This window comes from Bombyx mandarina, chromosome A1, assembly GCF_030267445.1.
Source record: "Bombyx mandarina strain Sakado chromosome A1, ASM3026744v2".
NCBI classification, from domain to species: domain Eukaryota; kingdom Metazoa; phylum Arthropoda; class Insecta; order Lepidoptera; family Bombycidae; genus Bombyx; species Bombyx mandarina.
Window position 1 is genome coordinate 6,912,842 of NC_143234.1, and position 27,307 is coordinate 6,940,148.

The window sequence follows — 27,307 nt, forward strand, 5'->3', positions numbered from 1 at the left end:
CAGATCTAGAACTACAATGTATACTGACTGTGGTCATCGGCAAGGCACAGAACGTGTTCCTTTCTGTGCTTGTCGCCGTCAGCGGGAGGGGCGTGACGCATCCACGTCGAGATTGAGAAGCTGCTGGTCAGCGAGTGAGGCAACACCGACTCTGGAACTATGGCCGATGTTGTTTCGCCGTCGAATTCGAACATCTGCTCGCCGTCACGACCTGACGAATTAATCTACATATTAATACGTGAAGCAAAATCTTTGTAGCTCTTTTTACGAAAATTGTGCGGACGGAGTATGAAATATCCCACACTTATAAAGAATATAGAGAAGGAGCGTAGAATGGTAATATATTTTAAAAAATATTCCTTAAAAATTCATTGAATCGATAAAAATAAAAATTACACACACTACCGTATATTTCACACACACGCATGTATACTCTTTTATATAATGTCAAAGTTTTCTTATTGTTTAAAGTCTGGTCAAATTGAGAATAGATTAATAGTGTTTGTCTTTAATATTATTTGTCTAAAAGGTAGTATTGGCGAAATCTGTGATTATATAGAAATATAAAACAGTCTTTGGCAATGGAAGCTTAATAAAGTTCAAACTTATAATTTCAATTAATTATAGTCTAATTTCGACTACCGGGAGACCGCTAGTACAGTTGAATATGCGATTTCGAAAAGGGCACATCTCTGAAAATGTAAAATGTTCAGGAAATGAAAAAAACTGATTATTTTCTAAAGCAGTGTAAAATTTAAAATATTAACTTTTTGAGATATATTTTAGTGTTAATTAGCAATCGAAAATTACTGGAATTATTATAAAACGGGTGTAGGTGAGCCTCAAAACTACATGTATATGAAAAAACTTATTTGACAAAATATGCGACATGTGCCCTTTTCGAAATTGCATATTCAGTTAAATACGGCGTTAAATCGAACGAGTGATCGGGTGGCGGTCGTAATTTCCAATCCCACAGCTCTAGTATACTCAGTAAATTTTGATTTGAGACTAAACGACAGGATAATGTCGGTAGATATACATAAATATACCGAAGCTTTAGAATTGAACTGGCTTTTTAGAGTTCAAGTGACTTAATCCAAAATTCTTGTTTTTTTGTAAACACCAAAAATGTATTTAAAAGATTTTAATATTTTTAATGATTTTAATACTTTAAGGTATGGTCTTGATTTTAATGATTTTTGTCCTTTTATAGACTAAAAGGGACTGTTTAATTTTATAAACTGACTAGCCGTACTCGCCCCCCGCTTCGCTGGGCATTTAAAATTAACTTTATTATTTATTGTCAATATTAATTATTAGGGAGTCCAACGCCCATATAAATATAGCCTGTCCATTAAGTACATGTATTTTCTACATAGATACCAAGTTTCAAGTCAATCGGATGCATGGTTCAGTAGTTATAACGGAACATCGTAAAAATCACTGTAGATTTATATATTAGTATAGATAGATGTTTATAAAATATTCCTACTGTTTATAAAATATTACTCTCTAATACTCACTTTCTTAAAATTCTTAATTTAGCCAATTCAATTTTAAAAGTGCGATATTGTATGTTTAATAAAATATTTAGGAACAATAAACATGTGTTAAACAAACCTGAGTCGGGCTTCAATGATTTCGCCCATTCATTACCGGCTCCAGGACTCGGTAGCAGGTCAATTGTCTTCGGGTCGAGTCCTATAAGAAAACATACATTGTTTCAATAATTTTATAAGAAAATTTTATTGCTATCCTTTTCCCGGCGTGGGGGTTCGTCGCGTCCCCTCGGGGAAACCCCTCTGCCCGGGCTAAATCTCCCTGTCTATTGAGACAGGGGTGATGTGTAAGTGGCGGGCTTGTTTTTTTTAAGGGTGGGACCAACTTCTTTCTTCTTTTTTCATCTCTTCTCTTCTTCTTCTGTCTTCTGTGTTCCTTCTTCTCTTCGTTATGCGGGGGCGGCCGCTTCTCTCCACCATTTTATTTTCTTTTTTTTTTATAATTTAGTCCTAACCTAACTTAATCTACCTCAGCCTAACTTACATCTAAGTGACGCTTAAGGCGTAAGTAAGGCGCCTCCTTTTCCCGTGTCTCTCACCGCATATGGTACGCTGAGAATGCAGCGAATAAGTATCCCTGTCGCAGCCGCTGCCGACGCGCGAGGCCTGCAAGGAGACCGCAGCTTGGATCCTGGTGACTCCAGGGCAACGCTCGTCTGAAGAACAGGTCTCCAGACGTGCGGCGGGGAATAAGGCCAGTGGACCTGTTCCCGGCGCGTAATCTACACGTTCCGCTACTCCTAAAACATTAATAGAGTTTTTTTTTTAAATAATCGCAAATATTTAGTTGAAACGTAATTGTTTTTACTGGAGGTAGGACCTCTTGTGAGTCCGCGCGGGTAGGTACCATCGACCTGCCTATTTCTGCCGTGAAGCAGTAATGCGTTTCGGTTTGACGGATAGGACAGCCGTTGTAACTATACTGAGACCTTAGAACTTATATCTGAAGGTGGGTGGCGCATTTACGTTGTATATGTCCATGGGCTCCATTAACCACTTAACACCAGGTGGGCTGTGAGCTCGTCCACCCATCTAAGTAATAAAAAAAAAGGAAAATGAAGATCATATGAGTGACATGGATTTGACATTTTTATTTTAAGCTAACTTTATTTATACGCTTCCCCTACATCACGAGTCTTTTATAATGCTACCTCGTCGATATTTCCTTAACTCAAAGAAGGTTAGAAAGATAGAAATATTTAAAAGTAAATAAGCACATTGAAAAAAGTGACGTTAATTTTTTTTCGAGTTTCGTAAAATACATCCCCCGATGTTCTGTCACTCGTCCGCGTCATCTCGGCTGAGGAAAGTTTCGAGTAAATCCAACTAGAGGAGATTCCACCACAAAGTAATGCGTTGTGACTTAAAGCTGAAACATCTGTTATCCGACACAAGATATTTTTACTAGTACTCCTGATGCCGCTAATAACTCCAAACCACTCCTAGGACCCCGCGTATTCCCGTAAATGTACCACAGCTTAGGAATCGCTTATGTATGCTACAAAAGAATCCGATTAAGAATTCCGATTTGGTTAAGTTGAGTCGAGGAAGTTTCGAGGTAAAGTCTTAGAATTTATGTATGGTACCACGGTCCTGCATATTTAAGTGACGACCCAGTCGTGCATTCTGATTTGAAGGGCGGAAGATCCGATTATTAGATTCAACCAAATTAGCCCACTAACTAACCCACAATGCGAAACATAATAACGATACAGTCACGAAGCAAAACCATTCGCACTGCAATATTAAACGAACGAAACCGCCATTAGTTTAATGTGGGTATCTTCGTTCAACCTGAAATTTCATTAGGAGCTTATCAATTTACCATAAAGGCTAACTAAATACTGGCTATTTTTATCGATCATACGTAAGCCGGGAAAAGGGGAATCGTTAGACGAGGGTCGCAAGAAAACCGTTTAAATATGCAAAGCCCTTTTTATTTTAGGTCTAATTCGAAATAGAGGTGTATTTGTGTTTGCGAAATTCGGGGAGTCTCGGGTTTTATCGGTTAACGAAGGATATTTAAATAATTTCACTGGTATGTTTACGGGTATTGCTACGGTATTCATTCTCTGTTCATTCGATAAAACATGGCGGGATTACATGGCAATGAGATATCTCTGAAAAGTTTGGGATGGTATGGACATGTGATGAAACGAAGTGACAATGAGGTTTTAAGAAAGTTTTAACTATGATCGTGGAAGGCTTTTTTTTCCTACCTATGCTGATAGCCTTGAGAGGTTATTTCAGCTTCACCTTGACGTGTAGGTGAGCTCACGGGGCTCAAGCCGGGAGTGTTGCTAGCACTGGCCCTAGTAAGAGCAGTGCTTCGCAGAATCTACCACCGGATTGGAAACGCGACCCACTGAGAAGATCCGACGAGAAACTCAGTGGGTTGTAACGGAAGGCTTTAGAGGAAGAGGTAGACCTAAGTGGTGGATTGCGTGAAAGACGATATGTATAAGAGGGGAGTGAGCGAAGGAATGGTATATTATAGAGGAGTATGGAAAGAGAAAACACGTTGCGCTGACCCCGGATGACTGGAAGAAGGGCAGGGGAAGGATGATGATATATCTCTGAAAATACACAGGTGCAGGAAATTGTTAACCATCTTATTATGTCCCAAATAAGTCGACCTTTGGACTACATTGGAGTAGATATGCAATAACTTTATGGATTGTTGGATGGCTGCTGACTCACCTTTCCATCCCGCTTTGCAGGGCTTGTTGACTTTGATTGTGACCATAACTGGCGTCGACTGCATCATGCCGCAATCGTAAGCGACAACCGATAGGATGTGGTTGTGAGACTTTTCGTAGTCAAGTGGCTCTGTGTTCCTGATCACACCTGAGAGAACAATTAAAATTAGATTAATAATAAAGCAATTTCCAGACTTCGAGACCGACATTGCATCCTGTTAGATTCATATGTTGGATATATTACAGCAGAGCTACTTAACTTTGATCGTTTGATAAATAAACATTTTTCGACTTATTACATATTGGAATTTAATATTAATCAGAAGAACTTCAACTAACTATTGTTTCTATATAACTAATGGATGATCGAAATTAACAAATCCTTGAGGGTTTGCTAGTAGGATTTCTGGTCCTTTGCACAATACCGACTATGATTCATTAAAATGTACAGTTTTAATTAGTTTACGTACCTTCAACGTTGATAGTAAACGGTTGGCTCCTGTCCGTAAGGATCTCGTACTTGCACACGTCACCATATCGCGGAGTGCAGTCCTTGTCAATGGCTTCGACGCGAAGGATCTCATCGTAAATGCGTCCCTCGTCGACGGTCTTCACGTACGCGGATTGACTGAAGACTGGAGCGTATTCGTTCACGTCTGTCACCGTTATGTGAACGGGGACACTGGAGATGCATGTATTTATTAATTAAACTAGCTGTACCCGTCCGCTTCGCTGGACATTTGGAATTAACATTATTATTTCTCACCCCCACAAAGATTCTCATCATTAACGCCCCCGCAACTGGTGTAGGGAGTCCAACACTCATATAAACATTAGCCTATCCATTAAGTACCTACATGTATTTTCTACATGGATACCAAGTTTCAAGTCAATCGGATGCATGGTTCAGTAGTAATAACGGAACATCCGTAAAAACCACTGTAGATTTATATATTAGTAGTATAGATTTTTATATTTAGCTAGCAAAACATCATTGGTTAAAGACATCAAACGATAATACATGTATTGCGCTTTTGTGCGCAGTGAAATATATAGATTTGCATAAAGAAATATTATCAACATATCCAACTATATATCGTGTGAGGAAAGGATATTTGGATTAAGCGATATTTTTGCAACTTTACAGGGAAAGCTGGGCTTTGCAACTTTACTAACTCACTTTACATTACTTTACACCCATTTACTTACTGGTGGTAGGACCTCTTGTGAGTCTGCGCGGGTAGGTACCACCACCCTGCTTATTTCTGTCGTGAAGCAGTAATGCGTTTCGGTTTGAAGGGCGGGGCAGCCGTTGTAACTATACTTGAGACCTTAGAATTTATATCTCAAGGTGGATGGCGCATTCACGTTGTAGATGTCTATGGGCTCCAGTAACCACCTAACACCAGATGGGTTGTATAGCTAATCACCAATCTAAGCAAAAAAAAAAAATTAAAAAAAATTTGAAACAGATTAAAACAAATAAACTTCTTTAGCTCTTCGAATGGAATAAACTTAATTGAAGTTTAATTATAAAACATCGAATTGTTGTTAAAAATACCAATTAAAACCGAGCTTTAATTACAATGATAAATGTCGCTTATTAAGCGAAATATCGCTTCAACCAACCAATACCCTTTCACCGCTCGACATTATTATTGTGTTATTATTATTGTATTCTTAATTGATACGAAAATATCATCTAACACAAAATATCTTTTGATATTGGGATCAAAATAATTTTACATTATGAGTAAACAAACAACCACTATCAATTTGTTTCTTCCATTAACGATCTGCACGAATTTGTTTGCGAATCTGCTCCGATTGGGTTGCAATCAATTATTTTAATGGACGAGCAAATATTCTGTAGTCAATATTACGGGTGGTCAATCGTGATTTTATCCGGTCACCGTCCTCGTCGAACCCGTCGCTTGCGACAAAGGGCTCGAGGAGCGAATTAACCCACAGACACAGCCCACTGAGTTTCTCGCCGGTTCTTCTCAGCGGGTCGCGTTTCTGATCCGGTGGTAGATTCTGCGAAGTACTGACCTTGCTGGGGTACCTACTAGCTAAGGCAGCGGTCGGGGAACTTTTTTAATTATCACCCCAAAATATTTTTGTGTAAGTTGATATCACTCCATGGCGAAGAACAAAAAATAACGAAATCGCTTCTTTTTAGCATCTTTCATATTATAGCCCCCAATAAAATACCTGGGTCAATCACGTGAACTTTGTTTTTTCAAATAATGTGTTCTATCTTATTCTCTCGCCGGCTGAATCCTATACATTTATGTGTTTGTGTCTCTATGGACTTATTTTTTCGTTTCGTTTCATCGAGTTTGAAATCAAAACGATTCTAAAGAAGTTTCACTTCAATATATACTTTTTACTCACAAAAGATTCATTTTTACCCCCCAAAATTTCATTTTACCCCATTTGGAGTAATTTACCCCGGTTCCCCGACCGCTGAGCTAAGGTTACGCTGAAATAGCCTCTTAAGGCTATCAGCTAAATTAGGAAAAAAAAAAGAAAAAAAAAAGTGATTTTATAGTATTCTGGACGTACGTGTTGGAATAGGAGCCGTCGCAGCCAACAGCGGCAATATCGAATTTGTAATTGCGTCGTTTCTCGCAGTTCAGCGGGTATCGGACACGGAGGCGGGCTTCGTTTTCATCTATCACCATTATCTAGAACGAATAAAATAAAAATAGTACCAAAAAAAATTTTTTTTTTTTATTGTCTTTGCCTCGAGGTGTGAAAGGACGTTTGGTTAAAGCGATATTCAGCTTAATACGCGACATTTATCTTTGTAATTAAATCTGCGTTTTATTTAGTACTAGCATCAACAATTCGACGTTTTTAATTGAACTTCAATTAAGTTTACTTCATTCAAAAAGGAATGAACATGGAAACGTTTTTTTTTTTGTTACGATATTTTTTCCGAATTTTCGTCTCTAAATAAATGGCTCTCGTGTAAAGTTGCAAAAGTGTTGCTTAAACCAAATGACATTTCATCCCTCGGTATGATTTCATAAGTTTCGAAGACATTTTAGTTTTGAAGCAGTTCTAATTATATCTAAGACTCGCAGTAACAGTATAAATAAACTTAAAATCAGTTTAGATATATTGAAAGCTTTATATAGAAGTCTTTCACCATTTTTCTAGTAAACAATGACCTGAAAACTAAAGTATAAATAGATTTAAAATAGTAGGTACAAGTATGATTTTTTGTAGGTATAATTCCATGTATCCAATTTTGTTGAATCAATGCAATTTATAATAGTTTTTTATAACGAATATATACCGTCAGTGACATGACTACTACAAATGCTATCTTTAACTGCGTTTAAAACATCTATAATAAACAATTCAGGTAAAGTAATTATACAATAACAAAACCCCGTAATGGCCCGAGTATTATTGAATATTAAATGTAGCAAAACAACAAAATGTTTTACGGAGCGATCCCGGGCAAAATTGATATCAACGCTATTACTTTGGGATATTTTCGGGTCATTTCGAACTAATGAAATTTCATTTAAGCGGAAATTAAGTTGCCAGGTTATTAATCGGAATACGTTTTCACTTTGTGGTACAAATACTACAAATCTTTGTTATGTTGATTTTTTAGATTTGTTTTTAAGTTATTGCATAGATTTTATCGCGGGTCTTGAGCGCGGCTTGGGAGCGGAATCGTGAAATTCCGTAACGAAAAAAACCTTCCACCTAGACATGTGTAAGTAATGCGAGTGATATTACTCGGGTAATATTACTCTACGATGTAATGCAACATCACACATTACGCGAAGGAAACAAACATCACACCATCACCCAAAATGTTTCTTTCTTTGTCGTGTAATGTTGCTTAATACACGAACGGAACCGAGCGAGCGAGACAGACCGATCGACGCAAAATAAATGAGCAAGCGACACGGAATTATTCCTAGTGATTTGGAACCGTATGTCCCGGCCGCTAGGTACATTTTTATACCTATGGTACGTCTGAATTTTAATATAGGTATTTGTGTTTATATTTTTCATGCGGCCAGCCGGTAGTTTCCCGCAAGTACTTACTTAATTTTTTATTCGCAACTTTTGTAAAATCGCTAGTCGCTCGTAATTGTTTAGTAATATTTCATATTAATTTTTGTGTTTGATTTGAATTACTTAAGCACTTGTTTGAAGATAGTTTTATTATTTGTTTTAATGCGTGTTTAATAAGTGAAAGAAATAACGGCGTCTAAATGAAAGTACAGTCCTCCTTGGATGCACTTTGAGGATATCGCGCCGAAACAATGCATCTACTGCTCTCGTATATTAACATTATTGTCGAGCTCAATTTGCAGTCTAAGTCGCCATATGAAATCCGTTCATCCCACAATAAATTATATTAAGTAAAAAATAAAATTATTATATTATTAAGTAAGTCAATCTCTGTCAAGTAATATAACAGTGTATTACAATACAAAGTTCATACTTTGTATTGTAGTACACTACTGTAATGACACACCCGAATCATTACCTAAGTGATGTGTATCAACACATCACTTAGGTAATGATTCGGGTGTATAGATACAATGTATTCGTCGTCACAGTATCTATTGAACGCACCGAGTAATGTTAAGAGTGATGTGTAATGTTTTCGAGTAATATCACCTGTCTGTAAAAGTGATGTCATATCACATTACATTGAGGAGTGATGTTTTGCGCAAGTCTACTTCCACCCCTCACTACGCCTACTATGTAGCTCGCGTTCAACACATTCACACGTTGCGCTTGTGTAGTATGTACTAGCAAATCAATCATAATAATATGTACTATCAAAATGTGTGATATAATTTCGTGAGTAACACAACGATAGCGCGATTCAGCTTTTGCGTTAAGCGCCATCTATCGGCGACAAACGGAATTGTAAAATAGAATATTATATTTTATTGTTGTTTTAATATTAAATTATTATTGTCGATTTATAATTGTATAAGTTGATAAAAAATGCTATGCAATACCTTTACCGCGGCAGTCTCCGAGTGCCACACGTCTTTTTTTTTAGGTTTGTTGTCATTCTGATTTTCCGCTCCAAATAATAGAGATAAGCTCTTACGTTAATTAACTCTACAGACAACTAACCCCCCATCGAACGTAATGCAAAATCCAGAGAGCGACAAGGTCTCCCTGTACACACAAAGTTGCCAATATCCTTTTCATTACGGTAAATGTGTGTGAATATTCAAAAGGAAATGGCTGGTATTTGCGTACCCCCCATTCTAAAGATGGGAGTAACACAGTACGCGAGGACTTGTAGAAGTCAATTTGGCACCTTCAAAGTGACTCCGATAATGGGAGCGGTTTTAAACTCGGAAAGTTGTTGGGATATATGAGCTACCACACTCGTTTGAGAGTAGGGGTCAATTAATTTCCTAAATAATTACCTAATTATTAACTCCCTACTTCCAATCTTAGTACTGGCAGTACTGGTGGACATGTTATGTTTCCTAATAATAGCCCTTGTATCGATGTCATCACAATCGCATAACAATGTTATCAGAACGAAAGCAGCGGTATTCACGTCCTATCTGCTCCCGCAAACCGCTTAACATCAGAATTCCGTCAGGAAACGTCGTCAGCTCGCCTGACCTTGGCTAATAAAAAGGATTAGAATTGATATCATCTAAATCGATGCCAAGACAACCTATTGTACGACATCTGACCCCACAATCCGTAACAAAACGCTTCCATTTTGTATCACAATAAATCACAAACCGCTTCGCTCCGTTAAAATGTTTTCTATGTCATCATTTACTTGTCTTTGTCATCCGGGAGAGTAGCTTGATCGATCGTAAAGTAAAAGTAGAACAAACAAACGTTCCTTCGGCCGTGTTTGAACGGAATAATCCTCTTGAAAACAGACTGATACAGTTCCATACATCCCCGCGAGCTATATACGAAAGACGATTATATCAATTATTAGCTGATGTAATATTAAAATCGTCACTGACATTTCTGAAGATTCTGGCTGTCTGGGAAGGGTTTTCAAGAGATTTAGCAAACTAAGAGGGTATATAATTGCTGATAATTGAAGTGCGTTCATTTAGTTTATTCCTTTCAATTTATAGACTAAGACCTTTACGTTACTATTCAATAATTTACGTAATTGAGCTCTGCCCGTTTTGCTGGCCGAATTTTGATGTGACTCAGATCTGACCAAACCAAAACCAAACCTAACTTAGCAAACACAGTATTATTCATTGGACAAATCTGGAGATTTCCTGAAAAATTTCACCGAAATCTGACCAGCAATTTCGTAGTCTAGGTAACAAGCATACATACATACACGCATCGACTTTTGTAATTACAGAAGATAGAAGATATACCATGCCAATAATATATTTAACTAACCTTCAATTAAAATAAAATAAAAATACATTTAGAACCTGTGTACGAGAAACTGCACAGCGAAGAAAATAATTAAAGCAAATAGTTGAATCAGTTCAAAGTCGTTCGAAATGCAGAAACTAGACGAGTTTCTGAGAAATAAAATAAGATACAGAACTGCAGTTTCGAGTTATTGGCTTTTGGAAGCTTTTCCTCGCTGCGAGATATCGGAATGGCGTATTGAAACTTTTCGGAAGATCGGGACGTACTCGGTAAATGCATTTTTGGTGAGAATAAGAAAGTCCTCCTCAAATAAGAAAGTAAAAATTTGCGTAGGAAAGAAAGTCTTAAGAATCTTCACGAAGACAGCACCTTGATGGCCTTTGTAACTTATTATATAAAGATATTTACTTCAATGAATTCAATGGACCAAGACAACAGCGACATCAGTTGATAAAATTCCACCAACAAAACATACAAAGCCTTTTTAAAGTTACGGCATATGCAAAATTTTGCATGAACTTAACAAAGAAGAAGAAAAGTATTTGTGCAATCAATGTATGAATCAGATACAACAACTTTTCAAGATATTTTGTCTATTGATTCAATTTCATTACGTCAAATACGTTGCTATGTTTCTAAGTTAGCTATGGTTCTTAATGTATCGTCTACTTTATCTTAAGCTTAATCAGTTGTGTTTAATTCCGAATCTTTAATTTTTTTTAAATTTGAATCCATATCTGCCTCTTGTAGACTCGTAGAACTTCGACCGTGTAGCAAGATGTCTGAATCTTTATCGAACCGTTAGCGGCTTGAACATTTAATTCTATCAAAAGCAATTACTATGGCTAAGTAATATCGTGTATTATTTTAAGTACCTTACGGTTCATGTTCACTTAAATTTATTTGGTTTTAGAACTTTTTGATTACTGGTGGCTATAAACACAATTGGACGTTCTTACAATAAAACGTCATAAGTATAATTGTTTGTACACGCTTGTATTTTGATAGCTATAAAGACTAACTCTTTGAGTTTGTGAAGGAATTCTCTAAAATTCATTACCTCAAAAGGGGCCTCTCCATGATGTATGTTGTTTAGTATCAGGAAGGAACAGAGCGGTCCCCTGGCACGGATCGGAGGAGTCACTTCGACCAGGGTCTCGTTCTCCTTGATCAGCCCATGATAACCCTCATCGGGCTCGTCCAACTCCAGATATGGGATTTCTGTAGAATAAAAAAGTACTGTTAGGATATGCTAATTTTTAAATATGGGTAAATACCTAATAAAGTTTCCGAAGTAAATATAGCTAGTATAACGGTAATAAAACTCCAATTAGAAGATTGTATAAATTTTGTGTATTAATATGAAATTAAAAATTTACACAATAACGCTATTGGCGATATTCCTCCAATTCCTTCTTAAGCTAGTCGATTGGACGAAACGGGTCATTGCATTTATTGTTCGACAAGAATGGATTTGAATTACAGTCTGAATCGTTTTCATGACACAACAATATGGATCCACGTGAAATAAATATATTCTTATGACGATACTGATTATCCAAAGCCCAAAAGAATTTGTGTTACAAGGGGATTAATGTGTTTGTTCCATTCTTGCATATATCAAAACACCAATAATACACATCAATAATAAAATACCAGACTCTTACAGAGAACATCCGTTCATCAAAGTAACTTTAACGATTCGTGCCTAGTTACTTTTCAAGGAAATTAATTAAATATTTCAATGTTTCAAGGAAATTAATAAATTAGCATCCTTAAATATTACAATGTTGAGCATGCAATTACAAACTCCTTTATCATGGAAAAAGCTTCGGTCGAGTGTGGCGCATATCTTCAACTTTAGGCATAGCTGTTGATCCATCAAATCTGTAAACCTGTTTTGTGTAAAGATTTCGTCTGGCTTTCTCACTCGAATTATTAAAAACTAAAAGTCAAGTAAATAAACTTAAAACGTTGTATTACATTCATTACAAATAAATCCCTTTGAAGTTATTTTTAGAACAAATCCAATGGCAAACAATCAATAACATTATAATATTCAAATCAGTGTGTAATTAAATTTAGGGGAGACGAGAGAAGGAAGATCTTCCACCGAACTGGTCAAATTGCTCGGTAGACCGATGTTCGAATCTTATATACCTATATGTACATATATGCAAACTTATCTAGAAAATGTCGTTAGCGAGATTCGGGCATCTATCAAATATCTTATGTTACATACTAGTTTGATGGATAAGATGACAAAACAAAAAAGAATTTGAAATTTCGACCTAAAGTTCGTGGGTTTATGACATTCACGTTGGTATGTCTTTAAGTTTAAATGACCATTTAACAACAATCGGACCGTGTGTTCGTTAACCGATGGGCACAATAAAAAATAAAGAGTCCCAATGAAGGATCTATACGGAATTTTAATTCTGCTAAGGATAGATGAGTATCAAAAACACTATAAAATTTTGTTTTTAAGAATAAAGTATCTGTGTTACAAGATTGTGCTAATTTAACTAACAAAATAAGGGTTTGTCAGATTGTCTACTTGAGTAATCTCATTACTTATACTTTGATGTCGAGGACACTCGTCTAGAGATCAATGGACATTTCATCATTCATTAATTGAATAACATGAAAGAAGAGTCAGAAAGTACCTATTATCCAATTATTTTTCGACGCTAGGATGCACGGTTTTAGGACGCTGAACAAATTCGGTAATAAGTAAAGGGTAAAGGTTAAGTATCACTCTTAGAAATCAGTCATGCCAGCAACATAGGCAAGTCGCCGTCTAACACGAAGGACTTCTCTAAAATCTCAAACGCAGTGTGGACGAGGTTAAAGGTTAAGCAGGGGATGAGGTCTGCTCCGGTGGCGAATTGTGTAAAAGAGTAATTCTTCAAATGATTGTGACAGATGATTTCCTCGTGGTACAAACTATACAGGATAATATAAAAATACTAGCTCACCCGGCAAACGTTATTTTGCCATATAAATTATTTGTAGGAAAGATAAATAACCTAGATACCGACTGCAGCACCATCTGCCGGGCTGATTTGTAAATCTAAGCCATTCTCGAATCCACTTGAAGGTAAACAGAAAATTTCATTAAAATCGGTCCAGCCGGAGGAGGAGTTCAGTGACAAACACACGCACAGAAGAAATATATATATATGTCGTAGGCGGGGCGCCAGGGATGGCTGAGCGGTAGCTTTCGTCAATCACTCGTATTTGGTTGAACTCAGTTTATAAAAAGTCAATAAAACCTTTTGAATAATAATTATTGAAACTCAACACACACAACTTTCACAATGACAGGATAAACCGACAGTTTCGTTGCACATACCGACAGATCGACTGACTGACTGACTGACCGTCAGAGACTCACTGCTGAGACGGACGGAATCACTGTCTGACACGAATGCCACGACTCTGTCCACGTACCGCCATTTTATACTGTGGCGTTACGGAGTCTACCCTTCATTTTGTGATATTTATCAAAACAACATTTCATCATTTAAAATAATAATCAAAACCACCGTCTTAATATTACTAAAAGTCGTCAACCACGACACGGCCATTCTGTCACTTTGACGTTTGTGTATCGTTGATATTCCGAACTATTGGCCCGGATGCGACACGGCCATCCTGTGTTACACACGTCCTCGTGTGTTAATCTGAAACAAAAGCCAATACCGCACAGTATCATTCACGCTCGGCCATATCTGACCACTCTACTAAATAAAAGTCTTGTGTCATCACAAATTCTATAACGACATTGAAAGATTACACAAACGAAAATAAGTGATTTACTACTGCTGCAAGTTCTCCCCGTACAATTCATGTACACAGTAACCAAGTCATCCCTGTGACTACAAGTGTTCAATGATAGTCATCCCTGTGACTGCAAGTGTTCAATGATAGTCATCCCTGTGACTGCAAGTGTTCAATGATAGTCATCCCTGTGACTGCAAGTGTTCAATGATAGTCATCCCTGTGACTGCAAGTGTTCAATGATAGTCATCCCTGTGACTCTAATCGACAGTCATCCCTGTGACTCTAATCGACAGTCATCCCACTTCTGATGTCGTAGGCGGGGCGCCAGGGATGGCTGAGCGGTAGCTTTCGTCAATCACTCGTATTTGGTTGAACTCAGTTTATAAAAAGTCAATAAAACCTTTTGAATAATAATTATTGAAACTCAACACACACAACTTTCACAATGACAGGATAAACCGACAGTTTCGTTGCACATACCGACAGATCGACTGACTGACTGACTGACCGTCAGAGACTCACTGCTGAGACGGACGGAATCACTGTCTGACACGAATGCCACGACTCTGTCCACGTACCGCCATTTTATACTGTGGCGTTACGGAGTCTACCCTTCATTTTGTGATATTTATCAAAACAACATTTCATCATTTAAAATAATAATCAAAACCACCGTCTTAATATTACTAAAAGTCGTCAACCACGACACGGCCATTCTGTCACTTTGACGTTTGTGTATCGTTGATATTCCGAACTATTGGCCCGGATGCGACATATATATAGGTATATATATAAAGATTAAAAAGAGAACTAATCTCCCACTGTAGTCTCGGAACGATATTCGTCTAAATTTAAACTGTACTATTTCCACGTGTCCAATTTAAGTTTGTATCTAAACAGCTTGGCTCTTGAACATAGCTTAAACAAATTCAACTGACAATGAACTTGACCATGCCTAAATGATTTTGTAAATGTAGCAATGGCTATGGCTATCGTAGAATCAAAAATATTTGTCAAAGATCAGAATTGCGTAAAATATGTTTAATCTATATACCTAGTCAGGTCATAAATTCTGTCACATGTTTAATGTAAAATAATTGAAACAAGTTTATTCATTATGTAACCATTTATATACCAAAATGAACTTAACAAAACATAGATTCTTATGACTAAAGTTTATTCAAAATGACCTCCGTGATTTTGAGTACAGGCCTTCAATCTGCGCGGCCAGTCGTCTATCGCAGCACGAAGGAGGTCCATGTCAATATCGGCGGCTGCCTTAATCAAGGATGTCTTGAGTGACTCCAAATTGGGATGAGGCTTTAAGCACGCCTTTTCCTCCAAGTGTAGCCATATGTTGTAATCTAACGGATTCAAATCTGAACTGGAGGAGGGCCAGTCTTCGTGCCGGGTGAAGTCGATTTCACGCGCCGCCAGCCAGTCTTGTGTGCTCTTCGCTCTATGTGCTGGCGCCGAATCTTGTTGGAATACCCAGTGCCTGTTATTCAACATGGTATGAGAAACAGGTTCCACAAGGTTCGTCAGGACTGTATTTTGATACACAACTGCATTCGTTTTACACCTTTCTCACAAAAATTTACCTCTGTTAAGCCCCAATAAGAAACTCCCAACCATACCATGAGATAGGATGGAAAATGACCTCGTTGGACACGCGGAATACGGTTGCTCGCTTCTTCACTACTGTGTGCGTACACCTTATCATTTTGTTTGTTGTAGCCCGCTTCTACGGTAAAAATTTTTTCATCCGAAAAAAGAATTTCCCGATATTTTTTTTCCTGCGTACCGCTTCAACAAAGCGCGGCATCTCTTCAGTCTCAGGTCCATTAGACGAGCATTCAAACGATGTCCTTTTTTTCTTCGATATGCCCGAAGCCCTAAGTCTTCATTTAACACCCTTTTCACCGTGGGTCTGCTTAACCCCATCTGAAGGGCCAACAGTTTCTGCTTACATTTGGGATTTCTTTGAATTCGCGCCTTCACAGCTTTTATCACTGCTGGAGTCCTAACAGACCGAGGGCGAGCACTTCTTGACCTGGCATCTACACTAGAGTCTTCATTGTATCGTTTGATGGTACGATAAACGAATCTTTTGGTTATATTCAAAATTTTCAGTATGTTAAAAATTTGAATTGGCGCGTAACCGCAACGATGCAACGCAATAACTGCAACACGGTCTTCTTTAAGCGTCCACTCCATATTTAAAAATGAGTAAAATTCTAAAAGTGTACATTTTTATTTTCATGAACAATTTGAAATTCGAATTCAATAAACTTTTTTGTGGCCAGTATTCTAAAAGAAAAGTTTTTACTGTGTGACAATACTTATGACCTGACTAGTTATATATAAAAATGAATTGCTGTTCGTTAGTCTCGCTAAAACTCGAGAACAGCTCGACCGATTTGGCTAATTTTGGTCTTGAATTATTGGTGGAAGTCCAGAGAAATGCTCGGAATTAAATAAAAATAACAATTTTGTTTTTCCTTTCATGTGTCCCCCGTCGGACGGATTCCTTTTGTTTGCTTTAAGTTTATTTTATACAAAAGTTTAGATTTTTTATTTATCGATTAAGGCACTACGAAGTCTGCCGGGTCAGCTAGTAATGAATAAATTTGCGTATATACAAGTTCCGAATAACATTCTGAACGTCGGTCTACAGAGTCATTTCAGCAGATCAATGGAAGATACCCTCAAATAATTAAAAAACAAATAAAGACGACATAAATAATATAAGTTAGGGATATATGTTTGTAACATAATATTTGTCAAGTCCCAAATATTTAAACATAGGATGTAACGTTGCATGAATTAACTATTACGCAGCTTGATAAATGAATAATACGTGATCTCTTACATCGGATATAATACAGGAATGACGCTTCATTAGGTTTAGCTTATCACAACATACTAACGTCGCATATTTATATAATATCATTCCCAAAATCGTAGTTTACCCTGTTCACGTAGCTTGTAAATAACTAAACTTTGATTATCAGGATTATTGGTGGTTGTTTCCAAATTTTAGCTTATTGACTAATAGGATGTTAGATCTCGAAGGCGTATAAACGAAAATCGTGATTCGTGTTTGTCTTATTAGTTTGCAACTTCTAAAGCTATCAATAAATGAATTAATGCGAATTCGATTTTCGCAGGACGGTTCCTATATTCCTAACAAAAGTTTAATTTATTATAGATATATAAATACAATATTTCAGTCGTTAAAAACGTTCGTTTCTGTTAGTTTCACGGCACTTTAAAAGAACACACATTCTTTTTGGTTTCTCCGCCTGTAATAATTAGTGCTGTCAAAACGTTTGAAATATTTGACAAACAATTAAGTTTCGATTAATAATCGAATAAAAATCGATTCTTAGCATACGATTTTGGAAGGTTAACGAGAAATTGAAGACGTTGTACCACGCAGGTGTAGAACGACGGTCCTTTTGTTATTGGCTCAAAGATACAGCCTACTGAGTTTCTTGCCGGATCTTCTCAATGGGTCGCGATACCTATCCGATGGTAGATTCTAGTGATAGCAAATTCTCTTAAGTTGAGTCCGTGTGAACTCGCCTACTCGTCTACGCGTAGCTAGAATAGCTCCCTAGGCTACCAGCGAATAGGTAGGGGATAAAAAAATTGTTATTGTTCGAAACTAGTATTTACGCAAACTTAATTTGAAAATATCGTTATTGTTCAGACATCTTTCATCTTGTGTTCTATGATAGGTACCAGCTACACAAACATTTACTTATTGATTTAATATACGTATATTTGTCTTATCCGAAAAAAAAAAACAAATTATTCTCATCTACATCGCTTTGATGTACAAATGAGTTCGGTTTGCTGAAATGTTTTGCCGTCATTGTTATGATAATTCGAGTAAAAACAAACGCTCAAGAGCGCCATAAATGCAAAAGGGATCGGAATTAGCGCTCGACTGGGGCGCTCAATGATTTTCAAAGGAGCCCGAGGACCGTTTGAAGCTATTCCGTTATGTATCCCACGTGATTATCGTCTTTGAGATATTCAAATAAATACTGGTGATTTGGTTGGAAATTGCAATTGTTTTTAGTTCGCGATTTGATTGAGCCATTATCGTTGCCGAAGTTCATGGTTGTACATAATCACTTTATATGAGAAGTGCAATAGCGATCAAATTTTATTTACTCATTTATTGTAAAAAATTTGGAAGAATCGTAAGTTTATTTTTTATTTTTATTGCTTATATGGGTCGACGAGCTCACAGCCCACCTGGTGTTAAGTGGTTACTGGAGCCCATAGACATCTACAACGTAAATGCGCCACCCACCCTGAGATATAGGCGGTAGTTCTTTTGACGTTCAACAAGTATGTACTTTCATTTATGTTGAATAAAACTTTTTTTTTGATTTGATTTGATTTGATATAAGTTCTAAGGTCTCAAGTATAGTTACAACGACTGCCCCACCCTTCAAACCGAAACGCATTACTGCTTCACGGTAGAAATAGACAGGGTGGTAGTACCTACCCGCGCGGACTCACAAGAGGTCCTGCCACCAGTAAAAGTTTAACTGACTCGGTGGTGCAGTTGTTGACACCCCTGAATGTTGAACGAGAAATATTGTGGTGAACAGGTTTGTTTGCTCTTTGTTTGAGTGTTTATTATCTATTTATGTATATTAAACATATGTAGGTATTGCTACGCGCTGGGGTTCGGGATAAATCATTTTTTTACCAAAGTGTAAATTAAAACTGTATTTAACACTTTAAAATGTTCAATTGGCTTCTTCCGCTTCGCTTCAAGTGATCCGTTCGCTGTTTCGCTTCGAGTAGTTCCGATTACTAACTGACTTCGTGCCATCTCTGCAACGCTTTTATAGTCGATACGACACCCCTACATTTATCGAGAGCATTCTGGGCAAGTCGAGTAGATTCGTTGTGGGTTTCCGCTATCTGACAATAGATGGCGTTGTACTTCTCGAACGTTCTCTACGTTACTAGTTCCTTTGATATCCGTTTCTGGTATTCGACGATAGATGGATTTGCCGGTAAGAACCGGCGTAACAGTATGTTTATTAGTCTCTGGTTCTCATGACATAGGAAATCCTAAATTGGGGCCGGACGACCGTGCGTGATTTTTTCCCAGTTATTATTACAATTAAAAACAAAAAACGTGTGTGTGTGTACAAACTTTATTGACTTGTGTTCAAAGCCTCCCAAGCTGACCAACTTCGAAAATTACCTGCTCACATTTCCGTCAACTATCAAAATATGCTTAAGCACCCACAATTCCGACTCACCTTGACCCATATTTTGCGTGACGCGAGATCATTAGTTGCGCCCTTATCTATGGTAGAAAAAAAAATCGTCTAAGAATAATTGGTGTGTTCTAAAAATACATTTCCTTTTTTTATTTACTGTCTGTGTAGGCAGACGAGGATTCGGCCCACCTGATGGTGAGTGGTTACCGTCGCCCATGTCGTCGTCCACCTCGTCCACCTATCTGAGCAATAAAAAAAAACACCGTACTCTTATAACGCATTTTCATATTACGCGATTTCAACCCCTCGTATAAACACGGGTGCGGATTTCACACGTTATATTTCTCTACTCTGAAATTTATAATGATTTGTACATTTCATAATTACATAATTTCGCGCAACTTTGCACACTGTGTCCATTGTATTGTTATAAAATTAAAATAAATGAATTTATTAAATTTGTGTTCCTAGTTTTTGAATTGTAACAAGATTGATTATATTACATTATATTTGTATATTATATTTGATAATAACGCGTTATATGGGGTTATACAAGCGCAATGCGAGAATAGTCCTACAACGCGTTTCCTATAACGCGTAACGAATCTACCGTGTTATATCTGATGATCGATTCCCATTTCTTTCTAGCTTGGATTTCAAAGTGTTACCACCGGCGCAGTTCACTTTCCAAAGCTGCTCCACATCGCCGAAACGCTACTGCCTATATTTTATTGATCTATGCACACTTCGACATTAACAAGATCACGTTCTTGAGCACAAAATCACCTTTATCCGTGTAATAACAATTTGATTTAACAAGACCCGTAAACAGGTCCCAGTTTCGAGATTAAACACGTTCTAATACCCTCTATACTATCCTGGAAGCATAACTGTAACATTAAATGTATTTACGACTTATCGCAAATGTTTTTTACATATACAGGGTGTCTCAGAAAGAATGGATAATCCTGAAACACCTCATAGTAGAGCAATAGCTCTGATTAGCAATAGCTCCCCAACAGGGGAGACAAAAAATTTTTAGTAATCCAGTACGAAAAGTAAAATTAACAACGAATACGTTTTGAAAATTATCACCGAAATATTCGAGTGTAACATAATTTTTATCTGTTTCAATTACGTCCAGGTTATTATACCAAGAACGGAACTATTGTAGATTATCTTCTGTGAATCACCACCTATGATTATCATCTATCACTTCTGCTTCATCTATACTTCGTTAGCTATCCTTTATATATCGTTTTAGCGGGAAATTTGAAATCTATTCTTAAAAACAACTAAAATACGTCGTACCAACTGTAATTTACATTATTTTTAATTCCAATACTTTCATTATGAACAGTTTCAATGATAATCATATTGAAAATATAGTAGGATCGAGTTGCTGTCTAATATTTTTATTCTTCCACATTAGCGTTTAGTTTCGTGGATATATTTTTATTGGCAACTTCAGTTCTAAACTAAAGTTCAATGAACCGTATCTCTGTGATCAGCAGACACTTGGCAACTGCCTTCAAAGTGCAAGCCAACTTAAGAACTCGTGTCACAGTTTTTACTTCAGCCCGCCATGTCAATAACAACTTTGCCAGTTTTCGTGCAAACTTCAATGGAGGCTTTATGAAACTATTAAATACAATAGAAGTTTTAGAATAATTTCATGAACAACTTATCTGTGGGGCTAATAATATGAAATACCGTTCTGGACAATTCATCTTCCATGAATGATGATTTCAGGTATATTGTTTGTTTGTTGGCCTGAGAAGGACTTTTGCTCAACTCGGGCCCCTATAGGAGGCGACCTCCCCCTCGGTGAAGGTTACGGTCGTCCCGTAACCTGAAGGGGAAAGACCGCGCTACCTGCGCTTTTGCACGCTACATGGCAACAGTTCTACGGAACTGTTATGTACGAACAACCGGTTGGCGGTGTATCGCGTTCCGACCTGGCAGGCTAGTTCTGGTCCAGCGGGGTATTCCGGAACATCAGCGGCACCGCCTGGGGCGGCCCGGCGGATTGCCATACCGAGACGACCGACATAAAGTCGTCGACTCGACATAAGAACGTCGATTGGGCGTAGCGAGTCTGGTTGTAGTGTTGACCGCGGGAACCCCCTACTCTGACTGGATTCTGATCCCGGGCGGAGATCGGAGGTTGGGTGAGAGAGTGCAAGGGGAGTCGTTTGTTGGGTAGGGCCCTTAAACATCCTTAGGCCCGCGGTCTGCTCTCAACATCTTCAGATCGTCAAGTACCACATACCCCGCGCGCCCCCTAGGCGCGGAAGCCTCGCAGGAGGTTCGGCCCACTGCCCGAAAAAAAAAAGTTTATTGTTTGTAGATAAACTAATACCAAAAATCTGAGAATACCAAATCTCAACCGGAAACTACTAATAACTAGATAATAAATAGAACCCAAATCATCCAAAGGACGTTCAATGACGGGTAAACCGTGCAATGATTGCTACAAAGGTTTAAAAAGCATTATATTTTAAAGTTTATATTATTTATTAGGTACATACGTTTTAGTACATTTTATTTTAGGTATCGGCATTATCAAGTTTCATTATTTCACTACTGAAATTCGTAGATGTGATTATAACAAAACAGAGGATAAGGCTTATTTTTAAAAACTTTCGTGAGAGGTACTATTTAGTTTAAAAGGTGGGCAATATCAAGAAGATCTTTCGCTTTTCTGAATTCACATCTTACCACAAAGATAATATCTACAAAATATAATATAATATCCACAAAGCCACAAAAGATAATATCTTGTAGTGAACTGTTGTATATATGAGCTGTGGAGTCGTATATTTCCATACATTTTAAATATTTCTTCTTTCTTTTTATTTCATCTGGCTTTTTGTATTACAGTCGTACTTCAAAAACAAAACAATATTGGACAATTATGATTGTTAATGTACCCACGTTCAAATTATCAGCTTAATACACCGCGAGCGGGCAATGTACAAGCTTTTATGATCATTACCGAGTCAACCTGTGTAATAATTAAACTAATTAACTTTGCCATGTCAAAATTCTCCATGTTACAGCGAATATGTGTATACTGATTTTGTAGAAAAACGTGTTTGTTATGGGAAGCGAGTCCTCGGGAGTTATTTATAGCACTATTACACGTATCATTAGGACGCCATTTTGTTAGTGGACCGAGCACCGCCATTTTGGTTTGTAGATTACGTTTCCCTCAATTTCGTCTAATAGCATACACGCTTGCTACAGTTGGCTAAGTCATAATGGCGGAATAAGTTCGCCTGTTTTGTTACATAAATAACATCATTTAAACACAAAAAGGGTTTTTTCCTATAATTAATACTTTTGCTGGCGGAAAGTTGATAATTGGAAGAAAAAAATTGAACTTTTCCCTTACCATTTTACTTTTTTCCGGTTCAATAATCAACATAACTTTTTGTGACAAATTAGTCTAAAAATGCTCCGCAGATAATTTTCATGATTTACATTGTCCCGTCGCTCTTCTTCATTGGACTAATTAAAACCAATTAATGGTAAAGAACTATATATTTGACGGCCGTCTGGTGTAGTGGTAAGTGACATGGTCACAACACAAGGTGGTCGCGGGTTCGAATCCCGCTAAGGGAAGATATTTGTATCAATAATATAAAATGTCTTTTCCAGGGTTATGGATGTATATTCAATATATTTATGTGTATAATAAAAATCTGTAACACAAGTCCTTTACGAACTTACTACGGGACCAGCTAACGTGGCGTTATTGGCAGTAAAAAAAAAAAATTGCATTTCAATCTACTGACGAAATGACATTACAAACTGATCCCGTAAATAAACTCAATAGCTATAAGCTATAATAAAGCTCATTTCAACAGTAAACATAAAACAAAAAAGAAAATGTAAATAACTGAAGGCACCAAAAAAAACATTCAATTTCTTTTCTAGAAAAACGTAATTTCCTCATAGCGTTTACGTTTACGTCAAGAAAGCAATAAATTATATTTCCGCTAAAACATTCAGCGTTTACTAAGCTCGACGTTAAAAAGGCTTTTTGTAGGCATTTTCATTGATCCTGTCGTAAAAGCGAGTTATAAAGAGCAACGGATTAATCCTTATTGGCTCTCGCGAATTTAGTGCTAAGACCGAAATTTAATTGTTACTCGACTGTAATAAAAAAAAAACAGATTCCAAACTTAAAAATTTAACATCAACATGTTAAATTTTTTAATTTAGAATCTGTTTTTTTTTAGTCACAGACAACAAACCTACTTTTTAAACGGACAATAATGGTAATATATTACAAACAAACTAGCATATAATATGGTAATTTTAAGGATATAAACCACAAACTTTTCTTTTAGCATACACTTTCCCCTTAAAATCACGTAGTCTAGACGGCAGTTTCAAAAAGGACAAATGACTTTTCTCGTATTTTCATGAAAAACTCATACGAACGCGTGAGGGACCGACTTCACTTGGTCTGGAACACGTTAATTCGGGACAAACAAGTGTGATTCACATGATAATGGTAATCCCTACCCTCTTTACGAGGGGTGGAACCTCCCTTTAAGGCCGTATGTCTGTGTTGCCAGATTGATTTTGAATGCGAACGAACTCAGCGTGATCTTTGAGATTGAAAAGTGTCAGAGCCTTATTAGTCGTATCGGTTTTATTATTCTAAATTAGTAGATGATGGCATTGTACTTGGAAAGTATTAATTAAGAAGGTGGGAGCCTAAAGATTTGAAATACAGTACTTTTTGATCCTAATACAGACTCTAGCTCTTTCAAAGTTTTATTCTAAGATGACGCATTTATTTCAATTATTATTGTAATTATATAAAAACGACAATACCCTTTTAATCACAATTAAACGATATGTTTGTTTTATTTCAAGAAAATAAGACCTCTTTAATGTTATGTTCTTCATTTCCATTTGCTTCTTCCGGTAGACGAGACAATGTTCTTGAAGCAATGGCTAAGAGATGTGAAACAAATTGAAACTCTTGATATATCACTGTTTTTTTAAAATACTGTCATCAAATATAATTTGTTTTTAAATTTTTTTTACACAAATTATAACCCATGATATCACTTAAGGCTAACAGCTGTTTAAAATTGTTAATTAGATGTTTTTCTTTTGCCCACAAATGACGTCATTCGTAGTGAAGTCTTTCTGAAAAACACGCCTCAGACTGAACAAGAACAGTAATGCGTTTCGGTTTGAAGCGTGGGGCAGCTGTTGCACTACACAACTGAGACTTACACCCGTATCTTTAGTCGTTCACACGAGCGTAACTCGACTCGACTCAACCTCCAACGCGCGTTCCGGTATGCTTAGTCGTAAAAATAAACTCCACTCAAACGTCCTTGGAAAAATTTCCTAACCGGAGTGAAGTGACCGAACTGTCAAGTTAAGGTACGTCGCGACGTACCTTGAACGTTCCTCAAGGCTGGTTTTCTATCGATGTCCAAATAGTATGTGGACCGCAAATGGAAATATATGATATTGTTGTGCAATGGCCTGGATCTGTGCATGATTCGCGCATATTTTGATAATTTAAGTTTGATAATATTTATTAATAAAGTAAATAGTTCGAGGTTAGACATTTGAAACTCTTTATTTTATTTACCTACATAAGTCATATTTTGCTTACTACCTGATAAATAAAGTCAATGCGATTATAAGTTTTATTTATATAATAATAAACTGGTGGTTGTGGAAAAGCACTTCAACAATACGATGCAACCAAAATCACATAAAAGCGGCGAATAAAAATACAAAGCCGGATCCGAAATCTAAAATAATGATAGGTTAGAAAATAAATAATACACTTTCAGATTTACCGCACGCACACATATTGACGAATAACTCAGCAACCAAAACATCAAACAAGTTCATCTAGTGTCAAACAGACAGCGGCAGCTTGACTTTGACATTAAACAATGACCATAGACTACAGAACTCTATGGGTTTGATGCTAGCTTGATCAAATTTTCATCATTATTACCTCACTCGAGGACAGTTGAGGAATATTGTAATGGTCGACTAAAAATACCAAATTCGAGTAAGTTTGGAGGGAATTCTCGAGCATCATCGGATGAGTTAAGAGTGGAGGACTATTTTACGAAACGTCTAAAGATACGGGCATTAGAACTTACGTCTCTTTAGACGCCATCTTAGTGGATGACGTCATTTATGTCTTTAATGTCTATGAGCTCCGGTAACCTCCTAACACCAGATGAACAGTGAGCTAGTCCGTCCATCTGAGCAATAGATATGGAATCCTTGGAATCTTCAAATATACTTTTTTTGTCGTACTGTTAACATTTAAATTTAGCCTATTTTTCCGCTGTTTGTAAAATTGCTGTAACATGTCATAGTGTGTTATAAGAGATTGCTGTACATGCCTGTAACTGGCTTGCATACTTAATTTTATACATGTTCATTTTAAGCTTGAATGTTTTGTGTGAATGTTGGTATGTCTAAATAAATAAATAAGAAATAAAAAATCATTCTCATTAAATGTGTCGAAAATAGAAATTCTGAAGGGTAACGCACTGGCAACCTCAAGAATGAGGCCAAATTAAGCAAAAACTGCGGGAGCAAGCGTGACGCGTCACTGAGGAAATTGATTCAGATTGGAAACAGGCCGCGAAAGGGAAATGTGTTACAGCTGATGGACTGCCACGAGAAAATTACGACACTTTAGCACACATATGTTTTTGTTTGACAAACTTACTTCGTTTATTTGTGGCTTGCTTCTTAGTTTTTAGTGTTTTATAATTATGGACGAATGATGTACGTGGTAATTAAAATAGTTATATCGCACCATTAGAATTGAAGTATATTTTAATACTTTAAAGTAGGCACTTTATTTTTAACAAACGGAAAGAGCACTATGTCTTTTTCTAGGCTAAAATAATCTCTTTAATTTTATAAACTGATAGACTACATCTTTATAAGGCGTTCAAATTAATTTTCATTCTCCTGCCCTTCTCCCAGTCACCTGTAGTCGGCGCAACATGTTTTCTCCATCCATACTCCTCTATTATGTACCATTTCTTCGCCCACTCCCTCCTTACCCATATCATCTTTCACGCAATCCATCCATTTCTTTTTAGGTCTACCTCTTCCTCTATATCCTTCCACATTCATAGTTAACACTCTCTTACCAATCACATTTTCATTTCGTCTCTATTTCAACTATGTTATATGATTCAGTTAACCGACTATATTATGTATTAATGTAAAATTTGGCATCTACATATTGATATTTTTAAGCACTTACTCATTACTTACTGTGGGACATCTCAGGTTTACGAGAATTATGGTAAATTTCATTAGCATCAAGAATCTGGTAACATGAACTTCAGTAGAATTTCATTCATGATTCAATAAATAATTCTATATTAAAACGATACCATGTATGTTGGCTAGAACTAAGTACATAAAAGCTAACATACAAAGCAATGTTACCCGAACAAATTTATATGTTTTGCAAAGTTACAATCCAATAACAAACAAGTTTCACAAATAAACCCTCTGATACATGGATCGTGTGACGAACAAACAACAACACGAAACTTCCTTTAAATTTTAGAAGTAAATTATTGTACTTTTGGGT

General features: G+C 36.9%; 1 protein-coding gene across 1 annotated transcript in view; it reads right to left on the reverse strand.

The window, feature by feature from the left end:
* Cals (calsyntenin 1) overlaps positions 1–27,307 on the reverse strand; it is a 197,997-nt gene that overhangs the window by 13,456 nt on the left and 157,234 nt on the right. Inside the window, exons 2-8 of the mRNA XM_028188456.2 lie at positions 11,700–11,860; positions 6,830–6,951; positions 4,732–4,943; positions 4,263–4,409; positions 2,102–2,302; positions 1,624–1,704; positions 29–211 (exon numbers count right to left, since the gene is read on the reverse strand). Of these exons, the coding sequence (XP_028044257.2) occupies positions 29–211; positions 1,624–1,704; positions 2,102–2,302; positions 4,263–4,409; positions 4,732–4,943; positions 6,830–6,951; positions 11,700–11,860 (1,107 nt within the window). The remainder of the gene's footprint in view (positions 1–28; positions 212–1,623; positions 1,705–2,101; positions 2,303–4,262; positions 4,410–4,731; positions 4,944–6,829; positions 6,952–11,699; positions 11,861–27,307) is intronic.